Here is an 18,221-nt window from a genome sequence, read left to right on the forward strand (position 1 = left end):
GGAGGGGCACAGATCTAAAGAGCAGGTGGCTGAGCTCACAGTCCTAAGGACCCTATCCACTTCCTCAGGCCTAACAGGTTCAAACTCTTCCCAAATAACAGGGCAAGACTCCCCCCTAGGCATCTTCACTGGACCTGCAACAAAGCCAGTGTCCAACTGAGAATGAATCCAAGTGACCAAGTAGATGCTGAGCAAATTTCTCTGCACAGGGAGGTTGCTGTGTAGGAGGGAGGTTGGTACAACAGGAGCAATCCCAGCTGATCCCTAGAGCCCAACTGAATGAACAGGGTCTCAAATCCAGTGACCTGTGGTGCAGCACCCCTGAAGGCCGTAAGAGATTCCCGGATGACAATTTAGCCTTGGTTGGTGCAGCAGGCGTGGCAAACAGATCGAAACAGACCATCTTCCAGTCCACTCCTCCAAGAAACAGCCCGAGCAGTCCTCCAGAGCAGCCCAAACAGGTCCTTCCAGCAGCAGACTTCTGCCGCAGCAGCCAAGCCAGTACAAAATGCTGCCGCCAAACGCCGTATTTGTACCAAAACCACAACAAGCATTTTCTAGAGCTGTGAGTGGATAAAAATAAAAGTGAAATTCAAAACAAAACCTGGCAAGTGCTGAGGTGAGCCCAGCCTTGCAACTCCAACTGAGCAAAGGCAAGGCTATACAAATTCAAAGCAAGGATAGGTTGGCATTTCCTATAGATTTCATACATAAAGTGGGTTTTAACAAGAACCCAAGTAAGAATACAATGCACACATATAAATAAGAATAGGAGATTTAGATACAAGTTGTATTATGTATTTAAAGGAGAGCCAGGGTGCTCTAGTGATTCAGGAGTTGGATTAGGAGCAGGGAGATCCAGCTTTCAGTCCTCTCTTAGGCATGGAAGCTGGCTGGGGGAACTTTGGACCAGCCGTACTCTCTTAGCCCTAGGCTGGGAGGTTGAAAAACTTCTTATCTGCCAGCATGGTAGTTTGGGTCTATAACCTTCAGTGAAGAGGCTTTCATCCTACCGTGGATCAATTCAGGCTGATATCAACAACAGCATATTTAAAGATGTTTTCTCTAATTCAGTTATGACAGTTTCCAGTTAGTGAGCATGACAGCCATGTAATGTCTTATAATGCCTGCAGATCATTAAACAGTGGTGCAATTTTAGTAGATCATAAATAACCCAAATGAAACAGAACAATATATGATGCTAGTATTTTACAAGATCAAGGCATAGAAAAAGGTGCCCAGATGGAATATAATGAGTTTGGATCAACTTCCTTTTGATCCCTGTGATCCTTATGATATCTGTGATCTTTTTGTTTTTTGTCTTTTTCATTACTTGCTAAAAGTTTCCTTTCCTTTCAGGGATTCTGTGTACATTATATTTTGAACAAAAGATAGAACAGGAAAACTAATGCATGACTTCTCTTTTTTTTCTAAACTTCTAATAAAGTTTTATTTTAAAATAAAATGGCAACAAAACTACAACAAATAGTTGCTGTTCAGCCCTTTATGATTGATTATTGGGATGGGGGAGGGGAATGAATGTTTTGCCTAGCTGCCTCAGGTAAAAGTACTGTCTCCTTCAAGTCAAGCTCAATTCTTAGGGATTTCATGGCCACAGCCCTGCAGTTTCCGGGTCAACAGTGTGACAGGGGTTGCCATTGTGTTTTTGCTGGATGCTTTCCTGATTTCTTGTCTCACCTACAACTCTGCATGCCCTGATAGTTTCCCATTCAGGCTCAAGCCAGCCAGATAAGGTCAGCCGGGTTCTGCCAGGACAAGCCCTTAGTTAACCCTCCTCGCATTACTTAACTCTCATCCATGCGCTGTGCGTCTGCATCTGTTGGTATGCAGTATAAAATAACATTCTGCTAGAAATGGACTCCTGTCCTTTTGGTTTACATCTGCATGGCTTTTCATCTCATTTCACAAACTGATACATAGGAGACACAACCGCAGAGAAAAACATCCACCAGGCACAGTTAAAGAAATCCTGTGAATCCTGTTTGTCTGTGGCTCTATTATCTTTTTCTCTGTCTAAAAGGAGAAAGGGCTTGCCCTGTGTTCCCTGAATCTTCCAGAAAGCATGGCAAAAATCAGATTCATCTCTAGAAGCCCATGTCTATCTACTTCTCTCCCCTGTTTATGTTGCTGTCTGTGTAAAAAAGGTGCAAGCCTGGAAAGATGCATTTATGTGCACTTATTTAAGGTGCATTTATGCCTTTTTTGTCCATTATATGCAAGAGGGGAAAAACTTATGATTCCAAGGGATAGTATGTATGCATTGTCCAAAACTATCTACAAACAAAAAGTCCAGGAACTAAATTTATTACTTTTATTTTGTGGGTTGACGCAACCCCCCCACCCCATACATATGAAAGTGATATGAAAAAGGAAGTAATTAAGAATATGAAGGTTGCCTTGCTGGATGAGAGCAACAAAATGGTTCTGTTTCAAAGCAGGTTTGCTGTCTGTTTCTACAAAATTCGCATGCAAAGCATAAAACAATAAGCTTCTGCTGTTTGTCCCACCTCAGGACAAATCAGATCAAGCTGCATAATGCCTAAGGTTGATCCTGTTATTTTGGCCCTTCAAGCAGAAAATTATCTAAACACTTTCCCCCTTCCTGAGGAATGGATTTGGAACAATAATAGAGATACATGAGAATTTGCTGCTTTCCATGACAAACACCCACAATCAGCTACTTAAGGTAGTCTCCTCACTTCCAATTGGTTTGTTTATTTATTTATTTAACCAATTCATATGGCTGCTCATTCAACGAGTGACTCTGGGCAGCAATAGAATAAAAATAACAAACATAAAAATTAAATATACAGGCAGCCGAGAAACAACAACTCTAACAATAGGGTTAGATCTTTCCCAGAAAAGAGGTTTTAGCAAGTTTTATAAAAATGGGGATGCTGTATGTAGGTAGAATATTTAGTTGTGTAAAATAAAAATCCATTTGGTGGAAGTGCTGCCCAAGAGCAGCCTGGAATAAATGCAGGATTTAGAAATGTACACTGAGTTTCAGTAACACAAAGTATAACCATCTGTACTCATCTTTTTTTGTTCCATAGCCAGTTTTGCTCTGTGCACCCATTTGTATTTTTCCCTGCTGTGCTGTTCTACATTTAGCATTGAAGCTTCCCAGCTATTAGCATGCTGTTCCTTTCCCAATATTCACCTTGTACCGTGGCCACTTTCTACTGCTCCTGCTCTGGTGTTCTTAACAACAGGGCGATATACAGACATGGAGGAAGTGAAGCTTCTCTTGACGTGGAGATGAAGTAACATTAAAAAAAAAATCTAATTTTTTGCTTTTTGTTAGCATAAAAGACAGCATGATTTTATAGAAAATGCCAAAGGCCTGAAACCTTCATATACCTAGATTATATTCCTTACAAGGACTGGTGATTCATTCACAGGTCTGGGTCGCCAATAGCAAATTATAATTGGCGCTCAATTCATTCTTATCTGTACAGGCTGGTGACATTGAAGTAATTGAGAATGGTATGAGGGCTCTCCAGAATGACATTATATCATGGTATCTTAATAGACCTTAATAGATATGCCAGCACTGGATCACTTGTTTTCTTTAGGGAAAAAAATGAATAAAAAGGCAGGCAGGCAGGCTATATAACTTTACAACTGGAGAAAAATTGTAATATTGAGATTTATTGGTGTTTATTCTTTTAAAGAAATATATGATGCTATATGTTGGATTTTATTATTAATGACAAGTAAAGCCATTTAGATACTAATGTTAGGAGCTCAAGACCTATGCAGTAGATGTCTTGCAATGTAGTGGCAACCAAAATCGATGCTAATTGGAAACATCTATATAAACATCTAAAATGGGAGAAGAAGGGGAACGCTTGATCAGTTGTAATCCTATACTCATATGAATGCAGGTAGCTTTGAATTTAGTGGTTACTTACTTCTGAATAAGATGTGTTGCACAATACTGTGACTTAGAAGATTAAATTATAATTAGTGACTTGGCAACTTTAGAAGTGCACCAGAGCATCATTGCACATGCGGAGCGTTCTCCAGCAGGGATTGTTTTAAATTTCCTTTTAAAAAGTTTTTTTTTTCCCTGTGCCCTGACAATAGCCAGTACACATCTGACAGTGGAGATGAATCAGTAATTTGTAACAAAGTACATTATTTATTGGTGTCTTTCAGGCTGCATCAAAGTTATAAAAATGTCAGTGGAACTTTGTGGCAGCAGTTGTATAATCTTTATTCTTCTTTAATTTTTGCATATGCTACTTGCATCTGCTTCTTTCACTAATCGGTAAGGTTGGTATCATTTAAAAAGAAATATCTTTTATGAGGCCCTCTCAGCGAGTAAAAATAATGAAGTGGCAGTGTTAGTTATCACATCTTTCTGAAGCAATCACGTGCAGTGATGAAGTTATGTTAAATGAAACTAATGGCAATTGTTCTTGCACTCCTAATGAATGTTTACTCCATTCTCCATTACAGTCCCAAAACAATACAAAAAATGAGGAGCCAAAACAGGGACCTTTTGTGAAATCTTCCACATTAACATAAACACATGTTTGGGGTGAATAGTGAGTTGGATTATTTGTCTCATGGAATATGGATTTCTTGGAATAGAGGTAGCCCAGGTTTACTTGGTAATACATAGTAGTCACGTTCTCTGGGTTTAGGAGATCAATACTGATGTATTGATCAGGTTCTTGCAGATGTTTTGCCCTGCATCTCAGCAAGGCTTCCTTAGCACAGTGGGCATGGCAAAATATGCGATAACTATAAAATGATTCAGGAGCGTTTTGGAAAATTAGAAAAAAATGTAACTTTGTAAAAAATGAGCTTGAGCTCTACGTACCACAATAGCTAAAATGGGATAGAAGGAAACATTGGAAAATCCTGGAGATACATTAATAAGAAAATATAAACAGTAACTACATATTAGTTTGTTATATCTGCTTATCAGACTCATCTTAGAATGACTTTATGGACATAAAGAAAGGTCTTAAGGTTTCCTACAAACATAACATAGAAAGGCCATACTCTTTTTCCTACTACCACTACTACTATTACTACTACTACTTCTTCCTGTTACTACTACAATTTTCATGTTCAGTTTGTCCTACTCTTCTCTTATATAATTTCGTGAATATTACCACCTCATCAGGGTGTTATATCTAACATTAACATAGATAATGTTTCTATTCTGGACACTATGACTTTATCAGATGAATGTCAAATTCTGTAGAACTGTTTTTTCAAGGGATATTTCCTTCTTCTTCTTAAGCAAAATTTTCCACAGCACTGATGAATTTTGTACTGAAATCATGGCAAAATTTAATTCAGCTTAATTCAAAGTCTGCCAGACGTTTTACTAAATTACTAAACTAATTCTCAAAGTTTGAGTCTTTGAGAATTTGAAACTACCATGTTTAGGGAGCAAAAATTAACTTTTTTTTTTTTCAATCTTCTTGAAAAATATTTAAGTTATTCTTAGATCTTGGTATGGAGAAATATACATTTCACTTCTTTCACAAAAGAGTTAAAGTATATAATATCACATTTTAACGTTTTAAATACAAGGTTGAAATTTAAATTAAATTAAAAAATAAAAATCCATAATATTGTGGAATCTTGTTTCTTATTGGTATTATCTGAAAAACAGATACACAGAATATAGGAGTGCACTAAATATTTTGGAGAATCTTTCTGGACTATAATGAACATATGTGTGTACAGAGGAACTGAATTGCTAATCTGCTGCAGTGCAATGTGAAATAACTCCATAAAACAGAAGGAATTTCCTTTTTCAGTTTCCTTATTATTGAGAATGTGTAGGTTGTTCCATGCACATCTCAGAACTCCTAACAGATGAAATGGAAATTCTGTAAATCTCTCAGATGGTGTTCTTCCTTAGCCAGTTCATAAATGCAATAAAAAAGCAACATATTTTTCTGAGGTAATTTTTCTGTGCGTGTACTTTACATGTTACAACCTGTTAGCCATCAGCACTCCTTCACAACCAAATGTATTGTGAAATATCTCCCAGGAGACCACAGCTACCAATGAAGTAGTTAACTCTCAGTTGCTTCTTTACATCATCTTTGAAAGATTCCAGAGATCACAGAAGACTGAGTTTCCTGAATCTATCCAAAAAGCAAGCTGTGGAAAGGTGTATATGTTTCAAATAAGATTTTTTTTCAAAGCTTATTTGAGGATTATTCAGTGTGAATTTCTGCTAATTTGTTTTGCAGTCGGCATCACTTTGAATAACTGCTGTCATGTTAAAATGCTGGTTTCTCTTCCTGAATTCTGGAAGTATTTTCTCTGAATATTAACTAGTAGAGTTTTGTGATTTGTACTTTATTTTTGTTGTGTGTTGGTAGAATACCTATACTAATGCAGACAAGCTACTGGAAGCTGCAGAGCAACTGGCTCAGACTGGGGAGTGTGATCCTGAAGAGATCTACAAAGCAGCACGGCATCTGGAAGTGCGGATTCAGGACTTTGTTAGAAGAGTAGAGCAGAGGAAGCTTCTTTTGGACATGTCTGTCTCCTTCCACACTCATACCAAAGAGGTAAGATGCCTGCAATGTAATAGACCTTCTAATACTGTTGGACCGATGTTTCAAGCGTGCAACACAGCAGGGAATGTTCATTCAGGCATATTAGACTATGAACTCAGATTATATGAAATGAAAACTTAGAAGACCTGCCAAATTATATAAATGTTGCAACTCTCCCTATTGGAGTTGCAGCATAACTATAGAAATGTGAAATCGATATAAATTTGGTCTGTTTGCCTATCTATCTGAAACTCCATAACAGAATAGCAAGGTGCAGGTTAATACAATTTGATTACTAATACTTAGTGTTAATGTACAGTTTATGTGTAATGGAGTAGATGCTTAATCTGTATTTTGTAACTGGAGTATCAACACATAAGTTTCTTCTCGGAATTTTTTTTTTTTCACGTAGAAAGAGATAAATGAGATCTTTTCATTTTCCTGCTGCCTTTACATCCACCCTCTATGTCCTTCATTGATCTGGAGAATCTGCCAATCCTCTGAAGGAGCATAAGGGTCTGCAAGAGTAATTGATACACTTTTATTGTATGAATGAAATGGTCCATGGCATATGGAAGCTCATCCAAATGAAGAAAGAAGATCTACATTATGGTTTGAGCTCTTTAAAAGACAGCAATCGAAATGCCACTATTGTTTCTTAAATTTCTTAAGTAATTTAATTTTACTGAAGCATCTCTTTGCTTTAGTACTATTTCTAACATGAATCAGCTGATGATGATAGTTTTGATTCCATTCTATTCAAAGTGGGTTCTGCATACATGCCCTCTTTTGATTTTCAGTGGCTTCCTCAGGACTAGACTAAATGCTGCTTTAATTCAAGTGAACAATGTACAAAATGTACAAAAATAGGACACTTCTTCAGCAGACTCAGAGGTCAGGACATTGAAACTGAAGGGCCTGCGGGTATAACTAGAACATACTTTACATTTTTCCATCTTCAAACTAAAGGCTTCATAGTGTGCTTTCAGAAAGTAAATTTAAAAGTAGGATTATGTACTATAAGCAAGTAATGTGTAAAAATGATGAAAAACTTTACTGCAATCATTAACCTGCACAAGGAAAATCAATATGCGAGTATCCAAAGCTGAATTGACAATATCAAAATAGTTAGGTGAAATACATAGAAAGAATTTTGGCTAAAAACAATAACAAAAACAGAGAATGCTAAGATGCTTGTTCCAGCTACCCGTGTGTGACAGAAGAGAAAGGATTAAGTTTAATCATCAGAGTAGTATAAGCTTTAAAATGGTAGCATAAAATTCAAGTAAATATCAATTAGTAAAGCAATAAAATCATCCAGAAGGGAATTGGGGATTATAAACTTCACTTACTGTCCGTTGTCAAACCTGAGAAGAATATAGTATAGTAACTGATATGGGGTTAAATAATCAAGATTTAATGCTAAGACTGGACCATGTGTGTAAAAATTAATTTGCAGCTGCGTTAGCTTGTATATTTGGTGACAGTTAAGCTAGTGGAAGGCAACTGGTTCTTTCCTTTTAGTATATCAGTGGCATAATCAGCTTTTAGCTATGGACAATGTGTTTTTCTTTCATGATTCAAGTATCTCATTGATATGGGCTGGTTTCACACGTCACACTTAGTTATATTTTTCAACCATGGTTTGTTGAATGTCACAACTGGCTGGCTTTATGCATTTTGCTTAATCCAGAACCGAGCAAACCGCATGACAGATCATGATGTGTCAAACACAGAGACCCAGATTGGCTTGTTGCAAGTTTCAGCTGCAAGCCTCCCTTTGAGCTATCAGCTATTCATAACCAAGACCCATTATTACACTGGAACTGTGTTTACATTGAATTGTGCCCTGTGGCACTATTTTCCTCCTCCTAGCTAGTCTGAATAAACAGTTCAATACTGAGGTAACAGAGAAGCTGATTAGTTTGGATGAATTTTTATTTTGTTAGAAAAGAGGGAGGAAAACATCAAAAGTTTTCAAAGACTGGCCCTGAGTGATTTTTTGGTTATTGTTGTTACGTTGCATGGAGCAAGAGTCAGCAGAAGTCACATAAAGAGTCCTGTGGCATGTCTGACTCCTGATAATATGCAAGAGAGAGAAAACATGTACATGCTGGACAATCTACATTCCTTGACTAAAGGTTTGAGGAATGCTTTTAGGCAGAGGAAATAGTGGGAACTTCATGGTTCTTTCAGATAGCCTAATAAGACTTGTTTTTGGGGCAGGACACTGCATCTCTTACAGCCTCAAATTCAGCTATCAATTATCTCTGTTCAAAATTGAATTTTTTTTTTTTTTTTACTTTTCCCTAGTAGCATAGAATTTAGGTTGTACATAGCAATTCCTGCTTTTAATTTTAGAGAAAATTAAAGAGATTCATAATGACAGCGTAATTAAAAGGGCATTTTGCCAGGCATTCTAAAAAGTCACAATTTCACAGTATGTGACTTTTTCATAACATTATTTAATATTATGAGATGTATAAAATGTGAATTTACTACATCCATTTTCTTGGATCTTTGCATGTTCATTGATGGAAAACATAACTATTTTAAGCACATGTGCCTTTAAGTACTATTTTTCCTTGAAAGTCAGTAAATATAGCAATGAATGCATAAACAGAGAGGAGAGGAAATAAAACTACATAGTCAATAGCCAGGAACTAATGTCTTCTTAAAGCAGTAAGTCATAGTAAGATTGTATATGGGTTGAGGAACTATAGGTTGACAGTTTTTATTATTGCTCTTTAAAGGGGTATGCAATTTCCTGAGTACTCTTAAGATTAAAAAAAAAAGGCAAATGATTATTAACCTGATATCCTGACTGCTTAGAATTAATGGCTCAATCTGGAACATATTGATATTCAACATCACTGTTAAAAATGTCAGACCAAATGCACTTCATCATTTAGCTTTCTTAAGGGCACTGGGCTTCTGTAGCAAGGTATAACTGAAGTCATTCAGATAGTCTAGGATCAGAGTAATGCTCCATAATGCAAAACAATATTGGTGTTGTTACCATAACATATCAGACATTTGTTGCATTCACTTCAGCAGTGATTTCCAAACAGTCTTAATTGCTATGCTGCCAATATTTGGTTTGGGGAAACTAATGCATAAATGACATTATATGCAAATGCATTTAATAAAGCCATGGAAACTTGCTTTGTAAATTCAGGCTTGGAAGGAAGAAACTGTTTAATGTTTTCCTTGGCACTTATTTTATAAAGACAGTAAACATTTATTTCACTAAGGACTATGGCATTTTGGGCTAAAAAGCTGCTAGCAGACACCCTGCCATTCCCCATCATCTGCCATTTTTGCTTTGTTGCATACTTTTGTATATAACCAAGTTTGTCCCTTTGTCTATTCTGCTGCAACACATTTTCCCCAGTTAAGCAAATCAGCACAAGATCTTGTATTCAAGTTTACATCAATAGTGACAGCCATTGATGCAATCTGAAAATCAGAAGCAATCCAATATACTTTGTCTGAAAGAGTTATCTCCTTCACCCAAAGGCTTGAACAGCTCCATAGATACCTCTGTGAGCGTACTGGATTTAGCTTGGGGAAATGGATCACAGACTCTCGGTTTCTGCAATATTTATAACAGGCAGGTGTCAGGTAACATCACATCACTTTAAAGCTGGGATATGAAAACTCCAATTTGCAGATCTGATCTGACCTGCCAAGCTGAACTATCTAGACTGGAGAGCTAAACATAGACTCATAGGACTGGAAGGGGTAATTTAGACCATCAAGCCCAACCACCTGCTCAATTCAAAGTGAAGTATCTCAGACATATGGCTGTCTTCCCTCCACTTGAATTATTCCAACAAAGGGAACTGACCTTCACTCAACGTGATCCCCTCCACCCTACCATCTTCAGCATTCCAACATCTTCATTCTGTATTATTAACTGGGAGACTAGAAGATGAAAATATGAAAATATGACATATACAATATATGGGCCCTGAATGATTATGACTAAACTGAAATTCTATTACTGAATCCTGACTGGAAGCCATTGCCTTCAAGATCTATTTTGCAAATACTATCTTAGTGCCTGTCAGGGTACCCAAAGACAACAGAATTAGATAGTCATTGCATTTCATCAGTGATGCTTCCTGATTGATAGTTCCTGGTACAGCAAAGAAAAGACATTGTGTCACTATTCTCTCTTTCCCTCCTTAGCATGTTTTCTTTCCCTCCTAGAAAGGAAGACAATAGAAGTGATGGGGAATATTGAAGAATGACAAGAAATCCCCGATGGGAGATGTATCTTCTATCATTCTGTGAATAAGGCAGGGAACAAAAAAGTCTTGTCTGGGAAGATTGCGCCAAAAGTTTCTATAGAAGCCAATGTGAGAATAGATACATTTGTCTTATACTTGAACAGACTGTATAAACAGGATCCTTTTATCAATAGAAATAATGGTTCTGCCCCCCCCCAATAATGACCTGTAAACTGAGAAAATCATCTTTTATTCAGCTGAGGATACAAAAGGCCATAAAAACGAGCAAAGGGGCAGGTGACTCAGAGGGGCTGCTTGCCTGTTGAATTTAACCCTTTTTGTACTGCCTTAATAGGGCTTTTATTTCCTTTCTCTGTCCAAGTACCTCTTCCTCTTGTGCTATTTCTATCTTGTTCCCCCCTACCCCCTGTCTATTTTGTTGTTTCCCCTGAAGGAAACAGAGAAGGAAGTGTATGTCTATATTCTTGTGTGTATTTTTGTGTGAGAGAGGATTTCACGTGTGAGAGAATAGTTGGTATATGTAGATGGTTGATCAAGTGAATTTTACAACAATGTATCATTCTGTAATTCTATAAAATTATAGTGTTCATTTTATTTTACATTCAGTTTAATCTGTAATAATTAATTCAATTAATATTAATTTATTTTTCTCTTCTACCCTTTATTGGAATGTGGCTTCTGGCAGGGATTCATGCATACATACATACAGGTTGTGCTGATTAACAACTGCAATGAAGATTGATCTGATCTTACATATTTATGCATGCGTATGTCATGTGCACAGATTTATTGGGGCAGGGATATCTCAGAAGTGATTTCCTCTGGAGTTTACATTGCTCTATTGGCAAGTTTTCTGGCCAACAGGCTGCAGGACTTCAGAAAAACAATCCTACAGAGTCAGAAAAGGAGTCCTGAAGAGATGCTGGAGCCAAAGAATTCTTCAAGCCAGTTTGGGATTCTCAAAGTGAGAAATTGCAAATACAAGAGAGATCAGGCTGGAAGAACTATGGTGGCGTAAGCGAAGGTTGATATAGCCCAGAAAACAGTAAATGGTTATAGGCTGCAAATATGGAGGTACAAGAATGAACATTGTCTCCAGCAGCTGTCTCAGCCTTTAGACTACCTTATAAAGCTCCCCTCAGCTGGTTTCTCCCAGGCTCTGTTGTCTCCCATGATGGTTCTGATTCCAAGGAAGCTACTTCTTATACAACCTTCCCCTTGGTATTTCTCTTCTGTTTAGCCTGCTTTTCCTCCCCTTGGCAGTAATGGCCCTGCACATGGCTCAGAGGCTGGGGGCGAGAGATTTTATTTATTTATTTGTTTGTTTGTTTATTATTAAATTTGTATGCTGCCCATCTCCCCCCAACGGATTGGAGTTGCTTCAGAGTCCACAGCAACCAGGCTGCTCCATCCTCTCCATTGCCATCTCTTCTTCCAAGGAATAGCCTAGAGGAGGCAGGATTTGAGGTGGGGGAGGCTGGGCAGTTCACAGAACTTTTTCTGGCTTTATACATCTTTTTCCTGTATACTTGTCCTTTTTTTGTGGAGGCTACCTACATAACCATCTTTTGGGTAAAGATGGCACGTACCCATCCTTGTCTTAGCATTTTTATCACCTTTTGTAATTATAGAATTGTGGTATATCTTTCTTTTCCTCTTCTGTACTCTTTCTCTTTAATTGAAAAGAAATAAAAAAGACAATCCATTATGTGCGTATTATATAATTATTTCAGGGCAATTTTTCATGTTTTATTTTACTTACTATCACAATTGCTTAAGTGCTTTACTGTCAGATACGCTGCACTTTGTGAGAGACTGATTGATACTCTTTGAACTGATTTGAAAGGGTTAAGATCAATACCTTTCCCACCCTTTCCTTTCACTGTTCTTCACTCCCCCTTTTGCACCTTCTAATATCTTTGGCTTTTTCTTTCTTCCCCTCTTTCATAGCTGTGGACATGGATGGAAGACCTGCAGAAGGAGCTCTTGGAAGATGTCTGTGCTGACTCTGTGGATGCTGTTCAGGAACTCATAAAGCAGTTCCAGCAGCAGCAAACAGCTACTCTCGATGCTACTCTTAATGTCATCAAAGAAGGTGAAGATCTAATCCAGCAGCTCAGGTGAGTTCCATGGGCACAGCAGGACACATCTTAGAATTCCATGTGGAAATTATTGCTTCCCACTTACTATATTTAGAACCATTCATGGATCATATTGTTATTTGTTTTGCCATACCTTACATGTTTTATTATACTGGGAAGCTGCCTAGATTCGCCTGGCGGAAGTGGCACAAAAGTACCTGTAATCATTAAATAACTTTTAAATGCATCATTTCACTGAAACTCTAAGAAATAATTTGTAGAGACTAATAAAAATAGTGTCAGATGACTTGGACCATTGCTGCAATGGATGAGGAAAGCTGTAGGTGTACTAAACTGACTATGATTAAATGGTACTGCATAAATATGTTTAAAATGGATATTTAGGGAACATTATTAAACTCTTACAAATGGAGGCCTTGTGGTTTATATATTTATTCCTGCTAAGCAGTGTCTGGAACCCACTAAATAAAACATATGCCTTTATGTATCATTAACTACCATTTTTATCACCTGTAGGAACTTTCAGTTTAGCGGGATCCCTGGTAGCATGTTACAGCTTTCAAGCTTCCACATGATACCTACCATTTCCACTTGCATTGACTTATGCACGTGCAGTTTACAGATTGTCCCTAAAAAGTGACCGCATGGAATAGATAGGCTTCCTCAAAACAACTGCAGCCTGGTTGAGATATTGAAGTCCCAAGGTTGCTGATTCTCTACAGGCTTTATTCAGCTGGGTTTAATAGCCTTTAATTAAAAGTCCTCTGTAAACTATTTATTTCTTAAAAAAAAAAAAAGTGATCACCCTCTTTGTCATTTGGTGGGAGAATCCATTAAGATGAATCATATTCACTATTATAAAAAAACATCTGTTTTAAAAAAATATTTGTATTCATACTGTATCTTCCAGCCTTAGACAATTATTACACTTGAGTACCATTGCATTTTTAGGTGAGTAAGCACTACAGTAGAAGTGATGTAGGAGATATAAGATTGGAATTACTGTGCTGTTAAAAAGTTAGACAGCTCTGATTTCCCTCACATAGTACTGGCAACTATGGACAGGGGGGCGGGGGGAGGGAGATTTTCAGTGAGAAAGCAGAACACAGCAAAGGGTTAAGCCCTCCAGATCATACTCCTGATCTGAATATTTTTTCTCCACCATGGTTGGGTTTGTTTGTTTTTGTTGTTTTTTTCATGCAGAAGATGTATTTATGAAGGACACAAAAACTTTTTTCAGTTGGCGCATTGTACATTCAGGTATAATCTGCTAAAGGCTATATGCTGATAGTCGGCAAAACAGAAATCAGTGAAAGGAGAAGTTGAGCCACAAGAAAGTGAGGCAATCCTCTTTTCCTTTTCTCTGGATCAGACCCATATCTCTTTCACACTCAGCATGCTTTTAGAGGCTACCTCTTGCCAGAGGTATAAATTGATTGTTTTCAGAGGACTTTTGAACTTAGATCATAAGCATCATATACTCAACATTCTGCTTGTCGACTTCTGTATTAATAAATCTCATCGTAACTCATTGTACCCTGTTTAGGCATTTGGCTGATGAAGAAGTGAAGGCCCTTTCAGTTTTTCACCAATTTATAAAATAGAGAACATTTTATGTTTTCTCATTGCCTTTGCCAACACTGGGTTTTTAACCATTTGTTTTGACTTTACCACAGAGATTCAGCTGTCTCTAACAATAAAACACCACATAATAGTTCCATCAGCCACATTGAATCTGTCCTCCAACAGCTTGATGAAGCTCAGGTACAGATGGAAGAGCTCTTCCATGAGAGAAAAATTAAGCTGGATATCTTTCTTCAGCTCCGGATTTTTGAACAGTACACCATTGAGGTAAGAATTGCATTGGCCATTCTGAAATGGAAGAGACCCATAGGGAATGGTTTTGCTGCTTCTGTGACACTGTTACTTTTATTGCAAATTTGATTATATAGTTTTTATAATGTTCTAAGCCCTGTAGGGATTTTTAGATTTAAAACTAGGATCAAAATGTTTTAAATTAACAATTTAATTGATTAATTCAATGTTTTAATTGAATAATTTAAAACACTGGCACACTCTGAAAAGGCAGCTATTTTCATTTTTTTTTCTAATCAAGTGCTTTTGGAAAACAAACAGAATAAGCTTAAGGAAGCTTAAGCAATCTCTTGGGTAGTTAATTTGTTCTAATTTGGGTATATTTAAAAATCTTTAATTTGGAGATTTCTTTTAATCATTCACAGTTTTCAGTCGAAGATGATATTCTACGTTTTTACTGTAATGATCCTATCTCTTTACTTTACAAACAACACATAATTTAAGTGCTTCTCAATTTCACTGTAGCTTATGCAATGGTAATTTTAAAAATTCTGGAATGTAATTAGGTTTATTCTTTTCTGTTGTTGCATTCTCTATTTTAGATTTTTTTTTCCCCCTAGTAACCTTAATTTTAATGATTTTGCATGCTTATTCTATATTGCTTCTTTTTTACTTTGAAGGTGACAGCTGAATTAGATGCCTGGAATGAGGATTTGCTACGCCAAATGAATGATTTCAACACCGAGGATCTAACTTTGGCTGAACAACGTCTGCAGCGGCATACAGAGAGGAAGCTGGCTATGAACAATATGACCTTTGAGGTCATTCAGCAAGGACAAGATTTGCACCAGTACATCATGGAAGTGCAAGCTTCAGGTAAGTCGAAGAGGCACATCTGCCTTCACAGAAATGTAATATGACCAGAGATGACTGCCAGGAATAAATACAAAGGAAATTAAATCAAAAGTCATTTGACTTCTCCCTACTGCAATAAAAACATTCCTACGTCCAGATAGAAACTTACTTAACCTCCCAGGGTTCAAAAAAGGAAGTAAACCCTAAAAGACAAAAGAAGTTACAAAAGACAAGTAGTAAAAAATGTCCACCCCAGACTGGATAACTGATAGCTTAAACAGGATGGAAAAGGAATCAGAGCCCCATCAAACATTTTTTCATTTCCATTTTGAATCCTATTCTTCTCTGAAATCTGGATTAAGGTGTTTTATCTACTAGAGACAATCTCAGGGTATTAAAATTACCAAGAAGAATGAGGTGAACCCGTGTTCTGCAATGCCATCAATCAACGTAAGTAAAAACTAGTCCTGTCAGAGTACAGTACACAAAATACTAAAGGTGGAGCAAAAGGCAAATTATTTCTGTTTCTTCATTAAGGATTTTGTCTTGCTTTTCACCTGATTTGGCCTGAAATTTCTGTGCAAATGTTATATGGTCTATGTATCATCTTAGTCAACTATTTTTAGATCACAGTAGATATAGGGAAAAGCTCCTGCGTATCAAGGGGTTCTTTCTTCATCAAGAATTTATCTTACTACTTAAAATACAAGCAAATTTAGGACTGAGGCAATGACCATCCTGGGATATGTGGTCTCGTAAACAGCTGTATAGAAAAATCACATAAAAGTGAAAGCAGTTTGTTCTTCTTGGCCGAAACAAAACAATTTCTTCATTTCCAAATAAGGCAGAATGGTTCTTGAACTTCATGTTCAGAGCCTGGTAATCTATCTACCCCTTTGGAGAGAGAGATTCTTTGTAAATGCCAGACATGGTACACACATTTGTTATAATTAGCCTGTATATGGTGCGGTGTGTCCTCAGGACTTTTCCAGCATTTAGTATAAGCCTGACTTCATTGCTTGCAGTCATAGTTTGCAATAACTTATTCGGCTGGTATATTTCTGATTGTGATATCTCATCAGTGGCAATCAGTGAAGGGCCTATGCTATCAAAGAGCAGCCAGTTCCCCTGTGATGAATTGCCATTTTGTCACACTGTATACAATTTTAATGTGTATATTTGGCATGCACAAAGAGAAAACAGGAACTTCGCAAATGCTGCCTGGTATATATTAATTTTAAGAGTTCCATTGAATTCATGGATTTTGGAAAAATAGTCATTACTAAATATTTTTGATGTTTTTCTTTTTCAAACCTTAAGTGGTTTGGGGTATAGGTCTTTCTAGATCTCACGTGTTTAAGTTTTGCTCTTAATATTGCTGTTAATATTTCTTTTATCACATGACCATTGAGTCTATTGTCAGGCTTCTTCCTGGCAAGCTGGACGGATCTGATTTGTTGTATGAAACCTAAGAAGCCACTACAAAAACATTTCAACAACTCTGCTTATCAAATATGCAATTAAGGTTCAGATTATTGTACTTTTCTCCTACTCACTCTGTGTAAAGGGCTAGAAGCAACTCTCTTTTGATTGAGGGGAGGATAGTTGCCATCTCTTCCTTGTTTCAGTAATGGCCAAATCTGGTATCAAGCTGTTTGGTTTTGTCTGTATGAGAACTAGCTTCCACATCAGTTAGTCTTAGTTTCTTGCATCCCATCTTACAATGCATACGTTCTGCATCCTTATTGGGTACAAAACTCCCAGTTGGAGAACTAAACTCTAGCTCTGGGCCCAAGAAAAATTACCTTCAGTATCTTTTGCCACTTTCATGTTTTCCCCTTCTCTGGTCTCAGTGCCCAGAAGAACCCTGCCTATTTAATCTATTTTACCTCCTTTGTAACTTTCATTCTTCCAGTCCTTGTCCATGTTACTTCTCAGCATACAGTATCTTGGTCTTTGCAGGCATGGGGAGAAAGAAAGAAAAAAAAATCATAATAGGGAAGTATGAAAAGAAGGCACTTCATGGAGGAAGAGAAGTTGCATCTTATAAGGAGAAATATGACCATGATTTACACCAAATAGTGAGTTTTGAGATAAAGAATGTTGATCAGAAGACCAAAGGCATCACTTTTGTTTGAAACTGTGTCCAAGAAGCCCACAGCCTTCCTCAGTGCAGTATTATCTATTACCTATTACTATTCCCATGTTTGTCTGTCTGTCTGTCTGTCTGTCTGTCTGTCTGTCTGTCTGTCTGTCTATCTATCTATCTATCTATCTATCTATCTATCTATCTATCTATCTATCTATCTCATTCAAGGTGGCAAACATATCTGATACTCCTACCTCCTGTTTTTTTCCCCCACAACAACAACCCTGTGAGATAGGTTGGGCTGAGAGGGAGTGACTGGCCCAAAGTCACCCGGCTGGCTTTCATCCCTAAGGGAGGGCTAATACTCAGAGTCTCCTGGTTTCTAGGCTGGTACCTTCTAATGGTTATTATGCCTCTAAAGTGAAGAGATGCAACCAACCATTTCTTCCCTAGAGTCCCTGTTCTTAAAAGGCAAAAAACATAGAATGAGACTATTCTACAGACCATAGTACAGGTAGTCCCCAGTTTAAGAATGAGTTCC

General features: G+C 37.4%; 1 protein-coding gene across 3 annotated transcripts in view; it reads left to right on the plus strand.

The window, feature by feature from the left end:
* KALRN (kalirin RhoGEF kinase) overlaps nucleotides 1–18,221 on the plus strand; it is a 543,871-nt gene that overhangs the window by 340,406 nt on the left and 185,244 nt on the right. For all 3 annotated transcript variants that reach the window (XM_088146453.1, XM_088146450.1, XM_088146449.1), the window contains exons 11-14: nucleotides 6,384–6,575; nucleotides 12,770–12,939; nucleotides 14,598–14,772; nucleotides 15,417–15,612. In XM_088146453.1, the coding sequence (XP_088002579.1) occupies nucleotides 6,384–6,575; nucleotides 12,770–12,939; nucleotides 14,598–14,772; nucleotides 15,417–15,612 (733 nt within the window). The remainder of the gene's footprint in view (nucleotides 1–6,383; nucleotides 6,576–12,769; nucleotides 12,940–14,597; nucleotides 14,773–15,416; nucleotides 15,613–18,221) is intronic.

The sequence above is a fragment of the Python bivittatus genome, unplaced genomic scaffold (assembly GCF_059951505.1).
Source record: "Python bivittatus isolate LINGU-HERP-01145 unplaced genomic scaffold, Pbiv_v1 ctg000480_np1212, whole genome shotgun sequence".
Classification (NCBI taxonomy): domain Eukaryota; kingdom Metazoa; phylum Chordata; class Lepidosauria; order Squamata; family Pythonidae; genus Python; species Python bivittatus.